The sequence below is a fragment of the Salarias fasciatus genome, chromosome 12 (genome assembly GCF_902148845.1).
Source record: "Salarias fasciatus chromosome 12, fSalaFa1.1, whole genome shotgun sequence".
In the NCBI taxonomy this organism is placed as follows: Eukaryota; Metazoa; Chordata; class Actinopteri; order Blenniiformes; family Blenniidae; genus Salarias; species Salarias fasciatus.
The window spans coordinates 22283281-22306686 of record NC_043756.1 but is presented as its reverse complement, the minus strand read 5'-3'; the positions used below and the strand labels follow the sequence as shown (position 1 = coordinate 22306686).

The 23406-nt window shown below is 41.9% G+C and overlaps 3 protein-coding genes across 3 annotated transcripts in view; 2 read left to right on the top strand and 1 right to left on the bottom strand.

Moving 5' to 3' along the window:
- The window catches only part of nf2a (NF2, moesin-ezrin-radixin like (MERLIN) tumor suppressor a), a 34178-nt gene extending 32487 nt beyond the window's left edge, over nucleotides 1-1691 (bottom strand). The window contains exon 1 of the mRNA XM_030105372.1: nucleotides 1057-1691. Coding sequence (XP_029961232.1) covers nucleotides 1057-1170 — 114 coding nt within the window. The 5' untranslated portion in view covers nucleotides 1171-1691. The remainder of the gene's footprint in view (nucleotides 1-1056) is intronic.
- Nucleotides 1692-2600: 909 nt separating this feature from the next.
- Nucleotides 2601-13240, top strand: fbxo21 (F-box protein 21). The gene is made up of 12 exons (XM_030103973.1): nucleotides 2601-2859; nucleotides 3441-3576; nucleotides 4467-4576; nucleotides 4677-4798; nucleotides 5591-5737; nucleotides 5957-6093; nucleotides 6182-6318; nucleotides 7912-8091; nucleotides 8405-8537; nucleotides 8689-8879; nucleotides 10175-10332; nucleotides 11245-13240. Exons 1-12 carry the CDS (start codon nucleotides 2636-2638, stop codon nucleotides 11505-11507), a joined length of 1938 nt encoding a protein of 645 aa, XP_029959833.1. The 5' UTR covers nucleotides 2601-2635; the 3' UTR covers nucleotides 11508-13240.
- A 240-nt stretch (nucleotides 13241-13480) lies between these two features.
- Nucleotides 13481-23406, top strand: tesca (tescalcin a). The gene is made up of 8 exons (XM_030103977.1): nucleotides 13481-13576; nucleotides 15248-15317; nucleotides 15708-15788; nucleotides 18402-18541; nucleotides 21048-21109; nucleotides 21985-22092; nucleotides 22172-22219; nucleotides 22311-23406. Exons 1-8 carry the CDS (start codon nucleotides 13516-13518, stop codon nucleotides 22401-22403), a joined length of 663 nt encoding a protein of 220 aa, XP_029959837.1. The 5' UTR covers nucleotides 13481-13515; the 3' UTR covers nucleotides 22404-23406.

Below are 23406 nucleotides of genomic sequence, written 5' to 3'. Positions count from 1 at the left end.
CTATTTTTTTTAAACTAACTCAATTATCAATAGAATACAAGGACTAAATGAGTCACAGGTGGTTATTTTCTTTTATCAGTGTTTTAGTAAAAAACAAAAAAAAAAAGAGTTGCATCATTCACCAGCACTATGAGAAAATCACTATTTTTTCGAAAGCTGGAGGGAAGCATACTTGTTTTCCTCATGCTGCTGTCAGCGACGGGTGGGGTGGGGTAGGGGGTTTATCAGCCACACATATCCAATTCATATTGCTTTCATCTCAAGCATCAGCGCTACCTGTGGGTGCAAACTACTGTCAACTGCACCAGAGGTGCACTGGTGGGAAAAAAAAGAAGGAAAAACCAGAAATAAATGGGGCTGGAATACGAACCGTGCAACCTGAGCCCAAGAAAAGCATAAGCTATTTTTGTCTATATCACCAATCCCTGTAAAATGATATATACTAAGCTGGTAATTGATACAATCATGCTCCAAGTGCAGGAAATGGAGACCTGCCACTAACATTAGGCCGCCGTGTAATTACCAGCTGCAAACTTTGGTGGGGTCCCTCCCTTTTAAACATAGGGACTGTGTCTGGTAGCAATTTAAGTGTGTTTCTGTTCTGATATATAACCATGAACTCCCCCACAAGGCCTGCAAGAAAGCCAAAAAATATTTAAAGATAGCAGCTAATGTGACTGCTTCACACACTTGACACTGCAGTCAGATTTCCACAGCCTTTCAGAGAGTCCTGCACTGCAGTGAGCTCTAAACTGAGAAGCCTCTGATGCCATTGCTGCATAGGACAGAGATGAATTGTAACTCATGATGCTCCTCTGTGCAACAGACACGAAGTGGTAGCTGTTCACAGCTACCTGACGCCATCTAGTGCCAAAAACTGAGAAAACTTTTGTGAGTAAACTGACTGATCTCACTGCTGCAGATCCAGAGGCATTGGTATGCATGAAACTGGGGGAACCTGTCAGCAGAGGGACTCTGATGTGCTAAAAGCTGTTGCAGTCTGGGTCACTGCAGGAGACTCCTGAATGAAATCGAGCAGAAACACTCCAAACTCACCTCACAGCTGAACTCCATGTCGGACTCCATGGTGCAGATCCTCACGCTGAAGCTCCGAGCTGGTTTTCTCAAAAGCGAGTTAAAGCCCATCTTAGCTGCTAAGGCACTGGCCATGGCAAAAAGCTAATAAACTACCAACTAATTTACACGTCCTGTAGCACATAAAAACAGAGTGCTCTCTCAGGACATCATCCATAGATTATTGAGACATCAGATGAAAACTGCACCCGAGACTATCCAGCTTATAAAAAGAGGCAGCAAACTTTACAAAAGACTACACCGAAACATGACTGTGTAGTAAATACCTCGTTCATTAGGTACATTAGGCAGTTTTTCCTGTAATTTCACGTAAAACTACCAAAACAAGTTATTAAGTGCAGCTGACGGCAGCATACAAACAACAGTGTCTGAATGCTAGTGTTAGCTTCGATACATTGTAACAAAGTCAGCGCTCTAACATTAACAATGTATCGGAAGTAAACACGCAAGCACAGTCTCCAAACCGCGAAGTCCGCCAAAGTTCCCACAGACACGTCAGAGAATTGTCCACTTCCTCGAAAGACTTTAAAATGTATCTGTTGTGGCACAAACAGTAAAGTGGAAACAGAAGCAGTGAGCTAAACGTGAAACCACTTGTTAGCGAGCTCATCCAAAGAGTGGTGCTGCGTTCAGGTGCAGTCCGGAATACTATGAGTTAGTTGAGGCCTATTGATCCACAAGTATGGATCCTATCCAAGTGTTTGAGAGCCGTCATTTTCAAGGTCTTAACTCGGTTTTAACTCAGTCACGGCCCCTTAAAGTCTTGATCTTGACTCAGTCTCTGTCCCTTAAAGTCTTGGTTGTCGAATGCTCTCGCCAGTACAGTATATACTCTGGCCTCAGGCTGGTTTGACTCAGTCTCAGCATTTCAGCCCCCTCTTAACCCACTCTTGAAATTAAGATTCAAAACACATCTACTTCCTGTTTTTAAACCCGTGTGATAATATAAACAGTTTAACATTTTTCTTGTGAAATAATACTTCTCAGAAGTAATGAATGAGTAAATTAAATCAATGCTTAGAAATTACTAGAGTATTTGAACTATTTAACCCATTGCCTCATCAAAAGGCACGCCAAACAAAACAAAAATACACACAAAATACAGGAAAATCTTTCAGAGTCACTGGATTATTCACATAATACACAGGAGCATGCTGTCTTGGGCAATAACATTAGTTGTGTTTTTGCTTGTTTGATGACAAGCACAAAACAATTCTGTGGATGTTTTTCATGTTTCTTTCTGACATTATACAGACAAAAATAAAGATTGTAAATGAATTCTAAAAATACATTTTCTTCATGTGGGCTTAAGTGAAATATTTCATATACAATATGTTTTTTGACTCGGATAACTGTTTTTTTTCAATAGTGCAAAGTATAGAATTTACGCTGGTTAAGAACGCACCACCAAGGTCTTCCCTTCTGACTGAACCAACCAATCAAGGCGCACCACACGCCCCACGCGCCCGCCTTAGCCCGGCCCCCTGCGCCATAAAGGGGCGGTACGAAGCCGATGAGGTAATCGGGGTAAACAGTAAAGATGGCGACGTCTGTAGCCGGAGAGGGGCAGCCGAGTCTAAACGGGATTATTTCAGACCCCCAGACGAAAAAACTGACCGACCTGCCGACCGAGCTGCTCGAGCTCATCCTCTGCTTCCCCGTCCTCAAACATGTCGACATTTGTAACGTGTCTTGCTGCTGCAAGCGGCTGCACGACGTCTGCCACGGAAGGGGAAAGGTCTGGGGACACCAGTACAAACTCAGGTGCTGAGATTACTGGAGGGCAGTTTCTGGATTAAGTCTTATTTTTAAACTATGCTTGGCACCCGGGCTGTCCTTGTTAACCATTCATTAGCTTTGCTTGGCGCTACCAGCCCGCGCCAGTCCACTTGGAGGCGGGTTTGTGCGTTGCTGCTGCGGGCTGGCAGGCGGCTGTCAGCCGCTGACATTCTGCTGATGCACCAAATCCTCCGTCGCGTCGTTTCACGTGCCGCAGACTTGCCGTGCGCCTCCTGCATGTTTCTCCTTGCATGATTTGCAAGTCGTGCTCAGTTTCGAGCGGCGCATCCCCAAAATGAACGCCCGTGACCTTGAGTGTTGCGCGCAGCTCTGCAAACTGCAGAGATGAGTGCTGCTCTTGGCAGAAGCAGAGCCCTCCTCCTGACTGACTTGGCTTTGACTTCCTCTTATATATTTATTTTTCTCTCTCAGAGAAGCCCACGTCTGCAGCAGGGTGATGCGTTAGTTCGGAGGAGGACGCGTGTGGCTGCAGCTTGGAGCAATAGGCTGCTGAACTGATCACCACTGTGCACGTAATAACACTTTATTTACTGCTTCATCAACAGATGGCCCAGACTGCAGAGGTTTTACCGCCAGAACGAGTGCTGTGACTGGCTCAGAGAGTACAAAACACGCCACAGAGTGGGGATACAGATACGGCGGACCGTGGAGTCCATTTCCAAGAGATTCTTCACAGAAGTTGTGAGTATTCAAAGCTACATGATCAACAATAAATGTTTACTCCACCTCCTTTAAAGATGCAATATGAAAGATTTGAGTCATGCTACCTTCGTGCAGTTGGGAATCACTGCAACATCAAGTAGGAAAACATGTATATTGTTTGATTTATTACATTTACACACACCCACACACACAACGAAGTGGCACTCACTGTCTAGTGAAGCAACCTTTACGTGGCCACCTACTAGTGTGATAAAGTCAACCCCAGATTCCTGATCTGATGATGTACATGAGTTATTAAGGAAATCTCCATCTTGAAGTGATATTGCTTCCTTAGACAATGTTTTGGTGATCCATTGCAAATTGGGCATGCCAGTGATGACTGTTGTTTGTGTATAAATGAAATCACAGTGCATGTGTATGTGTCCACTCTTGAGTCGTAAACACTTTTGAAATAGTTGTATTTGCACAGATATAAGTCTTCAGTGTAAAAGCATGAAGGTGCAGCGATATACAAAAAATATATATTTTTTTCTAAATTATCAAGTGTTTTGGGCTTTGGTGTCACAGTTTGCTTTAGGTTTTAATATGCTCATCTTGCTTCATGGTACAGATACATGTTTGAGAAAAAAAAAAAAAAAACTGCTTCAGCTGCCAGCCAAGAACCAGTTTTTATCATTCACTTCAAAGCTGAAGAAAAGGATCTTATCCTCTGGCATTCACACTTTTTTTTTTTTTTTTTCATTATTGAATTGGATTTGCTGGAGGCTGAAGTGATTTATGACACCATGTGGTATAAAGCGGCATTACAGGCCTGGATGAGGTGAACAAAGTTTGGTTTGTGTGTGGATAAATAATGCAAGCAAACTTCCACCTATGTATGCTCTAAACTAACTCCACTCTGATCTCAGCCGTGCGTAGGGCAGGTGCTCGGTGACAGCTTTGCAGAGATCGAGTCGCTTGGGATGCCAGAGCACTTCTGCGAAGATGAGCTCCTCTTCATCCTCAACTCTGACAAAAGGTGAGAGTGGACTGCGGTTTAATGCTGAGTGTGGCTGTCAGTGAAGTTTTATATGACTCTGTTGTTGATGTCTGTCTCCTGCCCCTCGTCTCCTCATTAGGAAAAGCCTGACCTTGAAGTACTATGCAAAGAAAATCCTTTACTTCCTGAGACAGCAGAACATCCTGAGGAGCCTGAAGGCCTTTCTGGAGCAGCCGGCAGAGCAGCAGGCAGCTCTCGAAGGTGAAGCTTCCATGATCACCATTGTTTCTCCATCCAGCTCCACTCTGATTGGCTAGGTGATGCCAGGAAGGACTATTGGATTACCTGTTATCAGAAATAAGCAAGACAATGAATAAAATGAACAATTCTTGCTTTAAAACAATATTTCTAATTATTCCAAAGTCGTCTTTTTGGTTAAAGCCACATTTATATTTGAAAGATAAGAGTTGTGTTTAATCAAAATGGAGATACTTAAATGAAAATAATTCATATTTTTCCCCAAATAATTGTTTAAAATAAATCCTTAAATGTTAAACTTACTTATTAAGTTTCTAAAAACTTAATACCACCCATTACTGACCTTCCAAGTCATTATACTTCATTTCAGTATAAAGTTGTCCTTTTCTTTTAAACTTTTTGTTTGGTTTACTGCTACTCGGTTACATGTCTTTGTCTTTCGGGTTAGGGTTAGGGCCTATGGAGATTTGTTAAGTGATTAACCAGTGTGATGTAAAAAAGGAAGCACAACATGATTTTCTGTTCAAGTTTCATGTTTTTTTCAGAAGATTTTAACCACACTTTTGAAGTGAAACCTCCTCATGAGTTTTTCAGTCCTATGTGTAGTAATGTCTGAATATTTAAGGGAACACTGAAGTTCTGTTGTAACAAGTTGGCTTTTGAAGATAATGTAAGCTGACACTCTGGAAGAGTTTTAAATTTAATATACCCTCATAAAGGTATACAGATCAGTTTGCATAATTTTTTTTTCTCTCTCTTGCCTTGTCCGTCCCTTGGCGCTGTCTGCCCTTCCAGGCGCCGTCCTGGTGGATCAGTACTGCAACCCGCTGGCCGACGTCACGCTGGACGGCATATCGGCTCAGCTGGACGAGATCACAGAAAAAGTCAAGAAGATGCTGAGAATCAAAAACCCATCTCACCCCAGCCTGCGAATCGCCCAAGGTGCCTTTCTCTTTCCTTCATGTTTTATTTCCATGCAGTTATCGTGTTAAAGTTTTATCAAGAGCAGACACTTGGAGGCCCGAGGCGCAGGCCTCCACTTCCACTGCACAGAGTCGATAGCAGTAAATCTGTTTCGCAGTGATTTCATCTGGACAAAATCTATACTTTCCGTGTCGGGCAGGCTTCTCATGAGGTGTTTTTTGTTTGTTTTGTTTGTAGGTGGCTGTTCCGTCGTGGAGGACTTTGAGCTCCAGAGGCAGGTGGTGAGCGCGCTGAACGCCGTCCTGTACGAGCAGCTGCAGTACAAAGGCAATGAGTGCGACTACTACAACCCCCTCAACTCCTACATCCACCAGGTATTCCTCTCACAGCATGATGCAAAACATCTTGATATCAGATCAGAATTTCCAAACGGTGTTTGTTTATGCGCTGTTTTCCCTCCAGGTGCTACTCCGCCGCACAGGCATTCCCATCAGCCTCTCTGTTCTCTACATGACGTTGGCTCAGAAGCTGGGCGTTCAGCTGGAACCCGTCAACTTTCCCAGTCACTTCCTGCTGCGCTGGTGCCAAAAACCAAGAGGGTACAACTCAAAACATTTTAGATCCAGACACCTGTAACTAAACCTGGCGTAACAGCCGATCAGGACATTATTACATTATTCAAAACAGCCTTTTTTTTTTTTTTTTTTTTTTTTTTGTCTTTTCCACCAAATAATCATGTTTTACTTTCAAAGAAATTGATTCACTCATAGGCTAGCAAGTAGTCAGTCAGTCAACTTTTATCAATAAACTGGCACTGATGGGTGGATTTAAAATAAATCAGTAATCTCTACAAATAGGAAGGCGACGAAAGTTTGAATATTTAACATGCAGGACAAATATTTAAAAATGAGAAACTAAATGTCTCAAGTTTATCTACATTTTATCTTCTGTTTTCATTCATGGTTTAAGTGAGGGTCAGTGTTTTGTTTTTTTTTAATTTGGTTTAGCTTTGAACATTTTGCACAGCAAACTATCCGCCAATGTAGCAGTTTATGTACATGTACTTTTGTAAAAGTTACATTATAGAGATGCTGAAGCGCTACAAACCCTGCTTTGAAGGGACAGCAGCTAAATATCCGTCCTCCGAGTTTTATTCACTTCAGTGTTGTCAGGTGGCGGAGCCAATTTCATTTTCTAATGAGTGAAAGAAATGTGCACCATGAACAGGTTGAGCACAGAAAGAAAGGCAGCCATACATATATTCACATCTACGAGCAAATCAGGCTCACATATAAAAATAACCAGCAAGATTGCGGAGAACTTGCAAAATCAGAGTCAGAATATACAAATATTACGAACCAGTGCCTCACCTGCTGTTAAATCTCTGCTTGTCACGACAGTTGACACAACAGTTGAAGTCCTCTTCTGAATATATTTCAGTCCTCCATAAGACTGTTGAAGCATTGTAAGCAGCATAATATTAATACTCAGCTGTGGATAATGCAGTGTGTCTGGGACTGTAATGTTTTAACCTCAATGACCACAATGACAAACTCAACAAATCTCCTAATTGAACACCTGTCATTCTTATATAATAACCTGATTTGCCAGTATTTAGCTTGACTATCATCTACTTTATTTTAAGATGAATGGCATTAGCAGGGTTAATGACCTTTTCTTGCAATATAAAAAAAAGTGAGAAATAAATCCCATATTAGCCACATTTAGTCAAATCTGCCTTTAAAAGTAGTTATTTCCTGAGCCGCTCTTCACCTTTCTTCCAAATTTTATGAATATTGCTTGAGTAGTTTTTCCATAAACTGACAAACCAACCTCGGAGATCAGGTTGAGTGGGGGCGTTATCGCGTCTGCTGCAGTGCGAAGGTGTGAACGGCAACCAAAAGTAATTACTGCAAACATTCACAGGGGATTTTCTTAAAAAGCAAGACGAGCGTGTGAAAACATCAAACGACCCTCTACACATTGGAATTACATGTCATACTCTAGACAAGAGAACTGTTTGGTTCTGCACTGAAACGTAATCACGCAGTTTTATAACAAATGTATTAAATCGCAAAATACTAGAATAATTCCATTAAGTCTATTGAGATTTACTGCAAAAAATCCTTTCAGCAGAGATATATGAGAAAAAAAACAAAAACAAATTGCGTTACTCTTTAAAATCCCACCAGGAGTGAGGACATCTACGACTTCGTCTACATCGACGCCTTCGGTAAAGGCAAGCAGCTCAAGGCGAAGGAGTGCGAGTACCTCATCGGCCACCAGGTGACGGCAGATTACTACAGTGCCATCAGCACCACGGAGGTGCTGCTCCGGATGGTGGGAAACCTGCTCAACATCGGCAAGAGAGGGTGAGACGAGCCGGAGAGATGAACGACCGCTGGCAGAGGATCTGTTGGCGGGATCCAAGTTTCTGCCACCGGATCAGTTAATGTGGAGGCCATGATGGATTTGTCAGTGATAAAAAGCACTTTTTTTTCCCTCCTACTAAAGTAATATTTTAATTTAGTCTTGTCGTCTGATGACAGTACTTAGCAGCCTCCCAGAGGTGTAAATGGCCTCAGAGCAGAATAAATGATTCAAACACATTTGAATTAATTGAGGAGATTAATCCTGTCTTCCATTTTTGAGCTGTCACTGTCTGCGTCGTGTGGCTTCCTTCAGGGAGGGCAATGAGAAGTCCTACCAGCTGCTGAGAGACTCGCTGGATCTCTACCTCACCATCAACCCAGATAATGTGCAGTATCTGCTGCTGCAGGCGCGACTCTACTTCCACCTGGGAATATGGCCAGAAAAGGTCAGGACTCTAAAGAGAAGATCTGATTTGTGACCCTGATACAAGTGCTCCGGTCGATTAGTTTCTGCGTAACGTTCTCTCCTGTAGCGCATTTATACTCATAGGTCACGCACCCCACCTGATCCCGCTGTGGTTTTCTGTTCGATCCCAGGTGCTCGACATCCTGCAGCACATTCAGGCGCTGGACCCCTCCCAGCATGGGGCTGTGGGTTACTTGGTGCAGCACACACTGGAGCACATCCAGCACAAGAAGCATCCTGTCACTCCAGAGGCAAAGAAACGCAGCGCCCCAGAACACCTGGAGGTCCAGTACTCGGTCGGCCTTATCATGAAACATAAGAGGTAGGTCACACCGATGCTGCACGGTTTGTGTTCACACTAAGATGTGATCACTTTTTCTAGCTCACATTACGACCGTATGGAGATTTATCCATCCATCTTAATCTGGATCAGCATTTTCTAAATTAAAGGTTGGGACCCAGTTGAGAAACTCTGGTCTTCGTGGACTCACAGCAGAGTGTTTCCAGATACAACCTAAAACTCTCAATCCAGCAGACCAGGGGTGTCTCAGCACATTGAGTTCCGGGGCCATATACAGGCCAGTTTCATCTTACTGGAGCAGAGTGGTAAAATAGTGCCATGATAACCTTGAAATTTAACCTTTTTTAAAGTTTTTCTTTGTTTGTTGTGAGAGAAATGTGTATATTTTAGCAAAATCAAACAATTACTACTGAAAATGACTAGAATCTCAACATAAGACCAATTTCAATTATACTATTTGACGCAAAATACAGTGAAATTTTCAAAAGCTCCTGTAGCTTGTTGCGTTAAGCACATTTTAACATGGCAGCATCCCTGATATGTCTGTTTCAGTGTTGTGTTGTGCCATTTACTCCTAAGAATGTGTTTAAAAAAAAAAACAAAGAAACTAATGTTTTTGAGATTTTTTTTTTTCCATTTGCGAGCCTCTTCCGGCCTGGTTTTGGCCCTCAGGCCTTACGTTTCACCCCTGCAGTGGACCATGCCCAATACAGATCTAATTGGAGCCAAATCGTAAGCATCTTAACTCCTGAACCAACTGAGCGGGCTCCTCTCAACGTGGAGGAGGAATGACTTTTTCAGGTCGTCCCTGACGGCCAAACTCCTCACCATGTCACGAACAATGATCCCGCCACCACGCAGATAAAACTCCTCTCAGCTGCTTGTGTCTGTGATATCATCCTCTTGCTCATGACCCAGATTTCATCAGCTCACCAGAGTTGGGGGTTTGAATGTAGGATCATTGCTAAATGCAGAGATTTGTCTTTCAGCTCTGTGTCCTCTTTATTCCAGAACACTGAGCACATAGAGAGAGACACACACTGACAAAGAAAAGTAGCAATTTGAGAAGTTGTTACTGCGTCTTCTAGTGTTGTGAAGCTAAGATAGAATGATGCAGAGGGACCTCTGGTCAGTTACATCTAGTTAGGACAGCGAAGATGACTTTTACGAATGAAAGCTGTAAATCAACATTGAAGAGAAATGCATTTTAATCACATGTGTAATTTTGTTTTTTTTTTTGTTTTTTTTCATAAAATTAAATCAAAACAAGCTACATCACTTGAGCATGTCTCCTCTGTTCAACTTCCTTCCACCAGGTCAGGTTATAACTGCGTGATCTACGGCTGGGACCCTAAATGCACCATGAGCCAAGAGTGGATCACCACCATGAGGGTCCACCAGCTGCCCAACGGGGCAAACCAGCCTTTCTACAACGTGCTGGTGCAGGACGGGACCTGCCGCTACGCAGCGCAAGGTACGGCGCTGGATATCAACCTAACTGTATACTAACTTGCTTCTGAAGTGAATACTCTGCATACCCTTTAGTCTCCTATAGAGTGTGGCTCTTCTGTTCCTCACCGCCATTTGCTGTTAATGCAGCACAGCTGCCTGTGTTTGTTCGCCTTATCTTTGTGCTCTTCACTGCCTCGCCGTATCTGCAGCGCGTGCTCGCCACAAACCCTGAGGTGGATTAGTATTGATCACTCTGCTCTGCAGTGACTGATAGCTCGGAGCTCTGATGCCAGATATATTTTATTTACTTCATGCTTTCTTTTTCATTTTGGTCTGGATGATCCAGTCTGAGGTTCAATCACAGAGTGTGGAAGTGAATTATTGAAAAACTAGTAATAAAACCTGTAAACACCATCCGGTATTAAAGAGTCAGAAGGAAGCCAGCTAGTTTGTTTTTGTTTTTTTTTTTGTTTTTTTTTATTTATTTCAGAAATACTTTAATTGTCTGTAAAACAAACTGAAGGGTTTTGTTCTGAGTGGTCAACTTCAACATCCTGGATTGCTTTCAAAACTTATTTTTGAACTAAAAGCTCTTTATTCTTTCACAACGACTTGATTGAGAAACTTCAAAGTTTTCCAAAACTGAGCGAAAGGAACTGAAAATATCACTGGTCCCAAATACTTAATTTTCTTCAGAACAGCGATAAAGTCCCTGAAGATCAACCCTCTAATAAGCTTTAATCCAGGCTTGTCATTCATGTCATTTCAGTCATTTGGATGTTAAAAACTCTTTTTTTTTTTTTGTTTGTTTGTTTGTTTTTTACTGATGCGTAAATAGTTTTAGAGTGTCTGAGAGATTTTGGAACACACTGACACTCTTCCAGTGACCCTATGTCCATTAACTCTTCTCCACCTCTTCGCTGTCGCCTGTCAGAGAACCTGGAGCCCCACTCGGCTCCCCTGGAGATCGGCCACCCGGAGGTGGGACGCTACTTCTCGGAGTTCGCCGGCACCCACTACGTTGCCAACGAGGAACTGCAGGCGCGATACCAGGAGGACATGGATGAGACCCTGTTGACAGTACAGGAGCTCTATCACAGACTGGCAGCCGGCTCGGGGAGTAAGGAGGAGGCGGAGGAGCAGCAGCAGCAGGCTACCGCCACAGAACAGAACAACCACCAAACCATGTCCATGTAGCAAGAATACATGTCCTGCAAGGTGACCGATCACAACTCACCTTTTATAAGCTCAAAATCCACGCAGTGGTTGCTCCTGTTGCACATATTTGAGATTAGCTCATGTTTAAAAGAACAAAAAAAAAAAAAAAGAGTTACAGCAGGTGGGTTCAAACATTTACATTTTCCAGAGTGTTTGTTGCTGAAACAAAACAGGAACTGACTTTCTGAACAATGCTCAGCTCTCAGCTGCGGGGATGCTTTCCATCACGGTCCAAAGATGGCATTTGATTCAGGCAAAGTGCTGAGTTCGGGAAAACTCGGATTAGAATAGAAGTAGACCCCATGAAGGAAAACAAAGACAGATCTAAAGTCAGCAGTTCAGTGGATGATTAAATAAGTTAAATAGAGAGTAACCAGGTGCTGTAAATCCTCCATTTTCCTTCAACCAAGGAATGCTCCTTTATCCACATCACCCTGCATCCATCCAGCACCGGTCTGCAACTCCAGAGACCCCCCCCCCCACGGTGGACACACAACCACTTGTAAATTGATTAACTTTTAATTTGCCATCTTTTAACAGAAAGTGTTAACGTTCACATTTCTAGAGGATCTTCATTGTCTGTAAATTCACTAGTGAAATCTGTAGATGGCTGCTGTGGCTCATTTGTGTCCTCAGTGGAAAAACAAGAAAAGCAAGAGAGGATGAGGACACCGTGGGGCTGATACAATAGCAGAATGACTTGAATGCACCATTCCCAGATTTGTATGCATGTATTGAAGTTTGTGAGCGTTTTTTTTTTTTCTTTCTTTGAAGAAGAAGAAATGTGTCTATGGAGAATGATACGTGGTCTTAAGAACTTGTAAATGTCTTCACCTTCACCTCAAGCCCTGGTTAAGTTTCCAATGAGAGGCTTTCCGTACAGCCAGCTTTTCCAGAGAGTCACACCACGAAATTTGAAATCTGGAAATGTTTACATCCTCCTCCCACTCGTCCCACTTCTCCTTGAACCCACATGAGCCAACCTGCTGACCAACAACACAACAGAGGCAGAATACAGAGTTGTTCATGGAGCTGCTGAGATTGTAACAACAGGAAATTAAGAACAGTATCCTATTCCTGCTCCAGTATTTGGAGTTCATCTGTAGTCTTCATATGTTACTTTTTGGTGTTGTTTTTTTTTTTATGACAGCGCCCCTTAAAGCCTAAAATTAATATTAAAGTGGTGGTCTTATGCAGACAGACTGGTGTCTTGTTTAACCTGAATCCTTTACATCAGAGAACCATGCATCTGTATCCCCTCAAGTGACTGAGATTGTTGTGGATTCAGGGGTTCCTGAACTCAAAGTTGACTTTTGGGCTCACTTTTGCATTCCTCTGCACTTTTTATTATTTTAATTTACCAAGCACTGTTACAGTGTTACTTAGTTTTATGAAGGCTGAATAGCCAAGGAGACACGGTGCAGATACAACTTACAGAGTGGGGCTGGAAGTTGATAAAGAGTGGTTAAAAAAATAGTAGTTTAAGGTTTTATTTGTTACTCTAGAAAACTAGAGAAATGCGCTTGAGAGAGCTGATGAGTTTTTCTTTTCTCGGTGAAGGTCGACACTTTACATGTTCTCAGACAAACACTTTGTATTTATCTACAAAAAGGCTTTGTTTTGGACACACTTTTCCATGCACAAGTCAGTCTGCTACTATGTGAGCCCTGTAACATGCTGATTGGAACAGAAATGACTCTGACACTTCCAGACAAAATAAAAATAAAGCATTTCAAGTTTTCGTTCCTGTTTATTTTGCGCACTGAATAAAAATGAATGGCTTTATTGCTGAAAAACCTCAACTCTTAAAGTGTATTACAGTAGACTGAAAACAGGAAGGCTGTGTGGATTTAGGACCTTGAGGATGCCAGATGTTAACCGGAGGCCGAGCCGATATGAGCGCAGTGATAAAGCTGCGGCGGCGCGCAGGAGCGCGCATTCACTCCGTGCGCCTTTGACGCGCAGCAGCAGCAGCAGCAGCAGCAGGATGGGAGCTTCCCAGACGCGCACCGAGCACAAGTACCAACACCTGGTGGAAAAAACCGGATGTAAGTGAAGGGATTATCAATTAGAAGTGTTTCATTTGTCATTTCTAAGTGTGCAGATCACTTCAAGACTGTTGTAGTTCGATTTGGAGGCGAAAGAGACTCATTCCGATCGTCTGGGAATTATTATGGGAACGTAAATAACTTTGGAACTTCGCACAGTGCGTTTGAGTAATCGAGGTGAAGACACTTAAATACGTGAAAAATGATAGGCACCTATGCAGTTGTCAATACCAAACCAAATCAAAGTTTATTGAACGGTTTACCTACAAGCAGCGCTCATAAACAATACACCGAAATTTAATTCATTTAAGGCTTACACTAACTCAAATAATTTTGAAACATTTGTGCAGCTTTTTCAGAACTTTGTGGTACAGTTGGTGTAAAACACTTTTTTTAAATATAATGGCTGCAAAGTGAAAGGAAGCTTTCCAAGACAAATGAAACGATAAGAAGTGAGGAGCTCTATTTTTAGACCGGAACTAGATCTTGAAATGAAACTTTATGCATGCAGCAGCACGCAGTCTGAAAACCGGATAAGGATTGCATCTCTACAAGACTGTGTGGCTTAAGACTTTGAACTGTTTTATTGCCTGCATTTCCTCGAGGTGGGGCTTTGACCCCTTTTCTCTTAGCAGCAGATTTCCGTGAGCTTCTAAATGTTCCAGCGTGCAAATGCTCCACCAGTGATTCTATTTGTTTTGCACTGATTGCTGATTTGGAGCTGAAACGTCCCAACCAAACCAGAAAGACCTTGATGTTTTTTTTAAAGCCACAATGTAACACCATATTCCTCACCCCCCACACTGTGCAGGTGCAGCTGTTACTCCAAACACTCATTTTGCTGCATGGGAGAGAGAGACATGAACAAAAACACATCTGAAAATGTCAGATGTGTTTGGTATGGCAGCAGACACAGTAGGCAGTTTTGCTGTGTAAACTTATAGCAGCCACTCCACACTGAGTTAATGATTTAAGGAGCCTTTTGAAAAGTCATAAAGGGTGCAGCACCCTGTTTGCTTTGCCTTCAGACTGATAGATGGGGTGCACCTGATCGATCTGCAGTATAGAAGTGGTAAGCATGTTTGCGCAAAAGGAGGCTGCAATGAGTCACTGTGGAGTCTACTGGACATTTTTAACAGTTTGAGTAACAACTGCTTCACCATTGACTGTCTATTGGAGACATTGGAGGGATATGAAACACATTTTATATGTTTTTACAACCTCTCCCTGACAGCATGGCTTTCAAGCAATGTTTTCTTTGATTTTTTTTTTTTTTCTTTTACAGTTTTTGCATTTTTATCGAGGTCATTCCTCTGAGGCCACATTACTGACTGTATTCTAGAGCAAATCACAAACATGTTGAATAACCTTTAACACAATACAATATGACAATATGACAATATCTCTTTATGTGGCTAATTCTAAGTTGTTTTCACATGCTTCAAACAAAACATGCATATAGTGTGTGGAGTTCTCCTGCTTAAAACTAAATCCAGAAAAGGTACCAATTTGAAGAGAGTAACTAATCACTTGTTTACTACTGTGTGTTAACTATATATTATTCCACAGACAGACCTGAGTAACAACTGTGTGCAAAGAGGCTTGTTAATTCATGGGTGTATCCTTGACGTGTGCTCATGTTGTTGTTGTTGTTGTTTTGCCTCTTCACAGTTTCACTGGAGCAAATAAAAAACCTTCATAAAAGATTCCAACACCTGAGTGGAAATGAAGAGACAATAAGGTAAATGTTTCTTTGTGATCACAAACATCACATGTGACAAACCTGGACTTGTCAGCCGAATGTGGTTTAACCGCTCAGCCTTTGCAGTTCGGTGACTCTGTGGCTGCTAAGGAATTGTGGGCATTCGTGGCATCTCTGGCACAGGCACCAGAACAAACAAGGAAATCCAGATACATTAGGTTTATACAGTGTAGCAATCAGTTCAACGGAGTTGACACACGCTTGGATACACAATGCCACGGTGTTTGCTCACGGTGACAGAACAGAAGAGACAGGGCGCCGGCGTTTTACTTTACTTTCTGATAGAGATGGTTCGCTTCCCACATGATATGCTTGATGGTGATGTTGCATCTTTTTTATGATAATGGTCTTCCTCTTGTCGCACTGCAGCAGAGAAAACTTGAACAGCATACCGGCGCTCGCCAACAACCCTATCCGAAAGCAAATTATTGAGGCTTTCTTCGATAAAAGGTTGGTAGAGTCACATTACACCACATTCTGTCTCTTCTTCCGGTGGCTTAAGTGAGCATAAAATATGGACGAAGAGAATAATGACTGCCCTTCAGAAACTACAGACTTGAACAGTGAAATCTTGTAGAGCGACTTCACTGACTATACAGAAATGGTTTAGTTTTAATGTACTTCAGACAGTAATGAAGCTGAGATAGACTGGGAGCATCTGAAGAGCTTCTACAATAGAAACAAACACTTAAAATGCAGCAAGGCGTTAAAGGTCAAAATGTTTCAAAGAACTTCAAATTCCTGCTTCAACAAATTATTCTAGAATCCAGAAGTTTCAGGGATTGTTATCTTCTGTCTGGGGAGTCTGGGGAACTCATGTCTAAATTAAACAGAACACAATGTGGCTCATATTTCATCTACTGTAAAACATGGCAGAGGTACTGGAGTCATGACATCTATAGTTTCTATAGGTTTCTGCTGAAGCAGGAGAATAAGACAAAGCTCACGCCCATCAGCTTGTTGGAAAAGAAAATCTGCTGTATTTTACTGTAGGTAATGGGGATCAAAAACGTCCTGCTTCATCATCGCTGTCTCTGCCCCTGACTCTCCAGGCCCCTGCTTCCAGCCTGCCTGCCTTCTTCCTTCCTCCTCTCTGCCTCTTCAACACTCACCTCCTCAGTGGCTTAAGCGTCTACACCTGTGAGACTCACGGTGGTTTCTGGGAGTTGTAGTTCATCTTGAACAGGCAGCAAAAGGCTCAAAGTGACCTTCTACTGCCACGCCTCTAGCGATGCCAAGCTGCACTTTTCTAAAGCGGCTGTCAGAACTAAATCTAACTGAAATCACCCACAGCAGAAAGAACAATTGACCATTGTTGCCAACTTGGCAAATGTCTTGCTAAATCTGCCAAATGTCAAAATCCACTCAATGACTTTTTTGTTGAAACTGATTGATGGAAAAATCTAGTAACTTTGTTTTTGGGGGTGTTCTGAAAAAGTTCTCAACAAACATCGGGTGATGCCAGGAGCCTGCACCAAAACACCCTCCAACCTGCAATCAGAGGAGGAGATATTAAAAACATAACTTAAAAGTCTTCATCGTGGAACGGTCAACAACCCTGAGGCAGACGGAAACTAATCTGACATTTACAATCAGCTTCTGCACAAAACTGTAAGTGTAACTTTGGCTCAATTCTGATTGGCAGCTGCTAACTATATAGAAAGATTTCAGATTTGGATCTCCCTAGCACTAGAAGAAGTGTGCTTTTTGCAGCTTATAGATCCAAATATCATTCCACAATTTTGAAAGTTGTGCTTTAAAAAATTCTACTGTCAAAAGAAAAAAAAAAGATTGTTCAACAATTCTGTAGTTTTACCATTTCAGAACCATAGTTAAGTAATTTTCACTTTTAAATGTTTTAAATGATCAAAGGCAGATTTTCCCAAGCAATGGCATTTCCCTATCTGCTCCAATCTATGCTTATGATAAAATGAAATTACTTTATGTCGAGTTATGATGCTATTACTGTTAATCAAATCTTTCTTGAGAAAAAGAACTGATGCCGCCCGATTAGAGAATGCAATCATTGCATGGAGAGATTTACTGTGTATGATCTCCAAGAATGTTTAGTGTAATCAGATCACAACAATACATGCTTTATGTTTGTTCAGGCAAACAGCAGCAATTGAAAAGAGAAGTGCATGGTATTGTGGGTTTCAGTCGTCATTCTCAGGAACTGCATCGCTGGATGTGAAAGGAGAACATGTGATCCATCCACCTATTCATTCACTAAGTGCTGCAGTAAAGGTTGCATGCTTTTTTCCTCATAAAGAGACACTTGTTGACATTTCCCATGCTTTAGAAAGTATACATTTGATGGAATAAACCACAGTAAACAAGTTATCTGGGATTACATGTGACTTCTGGTTCCCATCATGTAAACAACTGAATCAAAGCCAACACAAATGGTAAAACTTTTACAAAATAACTCTAAATATTCTGCTGTTTTTACTTCTGCTCGTGAGAACCAAAATGTTCAATTTGGTTCATTGCAATTTGGTGTATTTGTTGTAGCCGATCACAGGTTCTCATCCCATCTTTCTGTGTGGAGTTTGAATGTTCTCCCTGTGTGTACGTGGGTTTCCTCCAGGTGCATCTGAAAACAACAACAGTCCAAAAACATGCTTGACTGGACAGTTTTCTGTTTGTCTCTATGTACTTGTCCTTTGATGGTCTGTGACCTGTCCAGGGTGTAAATTGCCTTCTCCCATTGTTAGGGTAAAGTACTCTTGACTGGATAGAGCTGCACCGAAGCTGGGTGGATGGTTAGCACGATCAGCCTTCCAACATATTTTCACTGAGAAGCACCATGTTTATGGAGCTACACCTGATGTTCTTCTTTTTCTGCTTCTTTGCTTCCCATTTGTTAAGGTCCATCACAAGCTTTCACATATTCATATATATATCCTCAATAGAAGTGAATGTGCACAAAGCAAAACGGGTCCTCACCCAATATGGATTCCAACCTGAACATGCATCCAGCATATCTGTGGTCATGGTGGAGCTGTTTCAGTTCAGTTTTCAAAACGATGCTGAAGTGTTTGTTTCTTGATTGTTACCCAGGAACCAGCATCAGAATGAGGTGGGATCCTTTGAGGAGATCGGCTTTGAGCAGTTTCTCATGGTCATGTCCCACTTTCGACCTCCAACCCTGAAAACAACGGAGGAGGAGAAGCAGGAGCTGAGGAGAGAGAAGCTCCGCTGTGAGTACCTTTCAGTAACAGCCTAAAGTTCTGCCATCCCAAACGACAGCAGGATAATCAATGGGTGACGTGTCTGAATTCAGTCACCAAAGAGCTGCCATAAAGACGGTGTTGAGTGATGATACAGAGCGCTAGCAGCGAGAATGAGCAGCGGATTCCTCTCTGACTGTCACGTTGGAGAAGCTTGTAGATATGAGTGGCTCCGCTGGGAACCAGGCCAGGACACCAGCCGCCTCACATCCTCAGCAATAACAAGACAGGCGTGATTTGCTGCCGCAGATTTCAACTCATATACAGTCCAAATATATCTCGACAGCATAGAATGAAACATTTCTTAATTGTTTCCTGGAGGTATTTTGGGATGTACTTGCTTGTGGCCAAAACTGACCTTGAACTACTTTTGTCAACTCAGTCGAAGGAATGTAAACTTGTTTCTTTCAGGGAAAACTGTGCAGAAGAGAATCAGATTTCCAAGACAGGTGTTTGTATGGTGAGCTGCGTTGATGTGGCACCTTAAACGAGTTTCGCGATTAATCCAAAAACTTACAAACATTTCCGGAAATGGGCCAGCTTCACATAATTTTCCCACATCATCTAAACACTGAGAGTCCCTCCTTGTGTTTATTCCAGCAGGTACTGACCGACAGTGGTATGACAATTTCCCTGAGCAGATTTGTGTTTAGTCAAATTAAAGCAAATTCAATGAGGGAGAGCGAGTGCCTTGCTTCTCTGGTTCTTCCTCAGGTATGAATCTGTCAGACTTTGCATCCTGACAGACTTTAAATGAGATCAGTCATGTCTTACTGTGTATGTCTCGTGTGCGTTACATTTATGTTTGATATTCCTCTTAAAAGTTATTAATGTGACTGATTTGGCTACAGAAACATTTCTTACTTGGTCACCTCTCAACAACATGTGGGTAGAATAAGGAGGATAGTGTCAAATTACAAGCAATCTATAAATATTGGCTGACTCGGTGCTGTTAATACATAACTCCCTGGAAGTTGAGAAACAGCAGACAGCTGATTGAGGGGCAGAGGGCTTAAAGGTACAGAATCTGAGACAACAAGTTGTTTTCGATTCGTTCCGGGCTGTTGTGTTTGTTTTAAATGAACATATAGTTGGAACTCATTTGTTTGAGTAAGCTCTTCCAAAAGGAGTCGTAGTTTTTTAATACTATTAACCCAAATGAGACTTATAACTTGTAAAACATGTGCTGTTTTAGAGAGCATGTCAGTTTTTGTATACTCTTTATTTCAAATGTGCTTCATTGCGCAGTGCCGTTGGATCTCATACCTGAGCTCTGGTTGAGGAATTCAAAATTATTCAAATTAGCTTTTGATAAAGCTGCTTCATTTGATTTGAATTTGAATGTCTTGCAGTACTGCTTGAGGTACAATTACATTTTTTGTAGTTTAGAACTTCAATCACCATAATGATGAATCTCCAAATCAGCAGGCATAAAGCAACCCTGAACCATGATGATGCTACCACCCTGCTTCACAATGAGTAGTGTGCTGATCAGTGTTGTTGAGGCACACCCTATTGGATAAAGATTGAAAAGGCTTTGTTTTCACTGGACTACAAGGTATATTTTCATATAAGTTTAAGGTGTTTTACTGTAGGAAAATTAGTGTTTTTAGAGAAATGTCCAGTTCACGGTAAAGTAGAGTTGCTGTCCAGTGTTTTCTTTCTTGGTGACAGTTGTCTTCATTGTGTGTCATGGTATATCTAATCAAATGTAAACGTGAGGAGTTATGTCCCAGTTGACTTCCTGGTATCTTCCAGCTTCCTTTGGCGTGTTGTCAGATCTTTCCGGATCATTGCTTTCGCTGTAAGTTGTTTCTAACTAAATGTCAGGAAGTGCTCTGAGGACTGCTGACTGCAGCTAAGTCCATAGGTCAGATTTACCAAGCCTCTTGAGCAACACCGGATTCTGGTCTTTTTTTGGGAGGAATCCTCACTTCACGCTTTGTTGTCATGTCATTATTTTTAGTTGCAGTATGTGTGAGGCGCAGCTTCCCAGGAGGGCGGAGGGTGATTTGTCAGGGGTGAAGATGCATGAGCTCAAAGGGACGGTAGAGTTTCACGAAGCAATAAATGTATTTTTATACTTTCAACTATATTTACAGACACAAAGTAAAAACATATATCACTGATCACGGTGAGTTAGCCAGTTTAATATCAACCCTCCCTTTCTTAACTTGTTCATGCTGGTTGTTACAACCGACTGTTTGTCCTGGGAGTAAATCTACTAAATGTCACCACGTTTGACAAAGCAGTGACATTTGAGAGGTGTCTGATTGTCGCTGTGTGGTTTGTGCAGACTCACTCGCACAGCTTGAAGGGCTCGCCTGTTATTGTGCTTCTCTTATCTCTGCATCATCGTAAACACGCAGTTAATCACAGCTTCCTCCGCTCCATTAGGAGGATCTCGTAATTTGATGGCAGAAATTTCCTCAGGAGTCAGTCTAAACCACTTAATGTGTTTGCTCTGTGTCTCCAGTCCTGTTCAACATGCACGACACGGACAATGACGGCACCATTACGCTGGAGGAGTACAGGAAGGTGAGACACATTCATCATTCTGGTCTGATGTGCTTTTTCTTGTCTGGATCTCAGCAATTAGAAAGTAGGCACTTTATAGTTGGCACCATAAAAAAAAAAAAGAAAAAAAGGTTAATCTTCTGCCTTCAGTTTCATATCAATTTATACCACAAGTTCAGTTTTGACCTGATGACCTACAGCCTGAATCTACGAGACAGGAACTAAAGTTAAATTTTGCAAACCTGTGTTTCCTTAGTTTTTTTTTTTTTTTTTTTTGGTCCTGTCACACTTTCATTTCCACTTTTTTTTATAACAAAAGCTACCAAAATCTGACACGACTCTTTACCCTAATCATACTGATGAAGATTTCCAAATTCAGAAGGAGGAGTGCCATTTTACAATAATGGTTAATTAGTTTCAATCTACATCACTGTTTAATGGGTGAACAGAAACAAATCATTGACCTGAAAAAGCACATGGTTGCACATCAGATCTCTTAACATGCAGTTTTTCCAGACTTAATTAATATTTTTCTCAGTGCAAAGTAAGCGGATCCAGAAAGACACTCATCAGTGAGGTACCTGGTATTTTCCTAAATTGTTAGGTTCAAGTCTTCCCACCCAAACAGGTGCAAAATAACAAACAAGCACAATTTAATGGGAGGGTGAGAGGGGCGGGCTGTGCACAACCACATCTTACTGAAAAAAGGCGCAATCAGCCAAAAGACATGAAAACGCTGTATTAGTGGGCTGTGGAGGAACCTTACAGTGAGAAAACTGAGCCGATTTAAGATTGAAATCAAGGATTTGTCTTGAGCTGGTTTGCTTACCTGTTCCTTGCTTACCTGTTCTTTACCTGTCATGATCCTGAACTCTCCACCCATGCTTTCTTCTCAGGTCGTAGAGGAACTCCTGTCCAAAAGTGGCGCCATCGGGCAGGAGGCCGCCCGGGCGATAGCGGACGCCGCCATGTTGGAGGTGGCGAGCACAAATGTGCCGCACATGGTAACCGAACCCGCCTGAGCCGAGCCGTAACCACAGACTACCTGCAGATCAATACATTCATGTGTCCGTCTTGTCTCAGGAGCCGGATGATTTCTACGAAGGCATCACGTTTGAGCATTTCGAGCAGGTTCATCCTTTCCCAGAATGCACCTTTTTTTTTTCTACAAACCCTCATGTAGCCACTCAACTGAAGGGAGCACTTTGCTTTCTGCCCACAGATCTTAAAAGGCCTGGAGATGGAGACCAGGATGCACATTCGCTTTCTGGACGTGGATACAACAACAATGCGTTGTGGGAAATCGACCACTTAAAGAAACTTTTTTTTTTTTTTTTTCAAAAGAAAAATGTTGATGCTGCTGCTGTTTTTAGCAGAACCACTCTGGGCCTTAAAAGGAATGAAGCTTTACTCTTTTTGATATGCACTAATATATTTTTAGACTGAGGAAACTAATTCTAAGAGCTAATACACTATATTACTACATTTTTATATAAATGATTTTGAATTAATTCAATATGTGATTAGTTGAGGTGACTTTTAAAAAAATCAATTACGGAATACCGCCCTCGCAGTTTCCGCATATTTTATGATCCTGAAAGTATTAAGTGTTAGACATTTCAGACGGCCGTGCGTGTGAAATGAAGGCTTGTTCGATCGGAAGGCTCTCGTGTCGGGTGGAGTCCGTCGTGCTGCGTGGCATCGGTAGGACTTCTGTTATGACTGACGTCCAGAGACTGCAGGCACTGCATAGCATTCCTGTGCAGCTCCAGAATAGTTCCACTTTTCATTTTTGTGCTCCCGTGAGAGTCTGTGTAACCAACCAGTTCCAAAGAGCCCACCGTTTCTGACACACTGTTTACACACACACAACGATCGACGTGACAAATTATCGCACTAAACAAATTCAATTAAAGATATTATGTAGGAAATCTGTGTCTAAGACGTGTCTGGTATTTTTCTTTTTTGAATATCCATACATATCAACAAACACTTTTCACTACAATCTATAACCTGAAGAAATAGGAGGAGGTCTGATCAGCAAAATAAGAACTGAATATAAAAACAAGCTACGTGAACTACCACTATTCGAGACTGCAAAAAAAGTATTTAGGAACAGAATGACATTTGGAAATACATGTTTATTACGTGTCATAGTATGCTACATTGTAGCAAAATCACTTATGTATCTTTTGATTTATCTGTATAAACTTTGTGCAACATTTTGTTCATGTTTATACATCAGATTTGAGCCAACCAGGACCTGTGAATGTCTTCACCTCTACCTCAGGCAAGCCTTTCATCCAGCTGGATTTTTA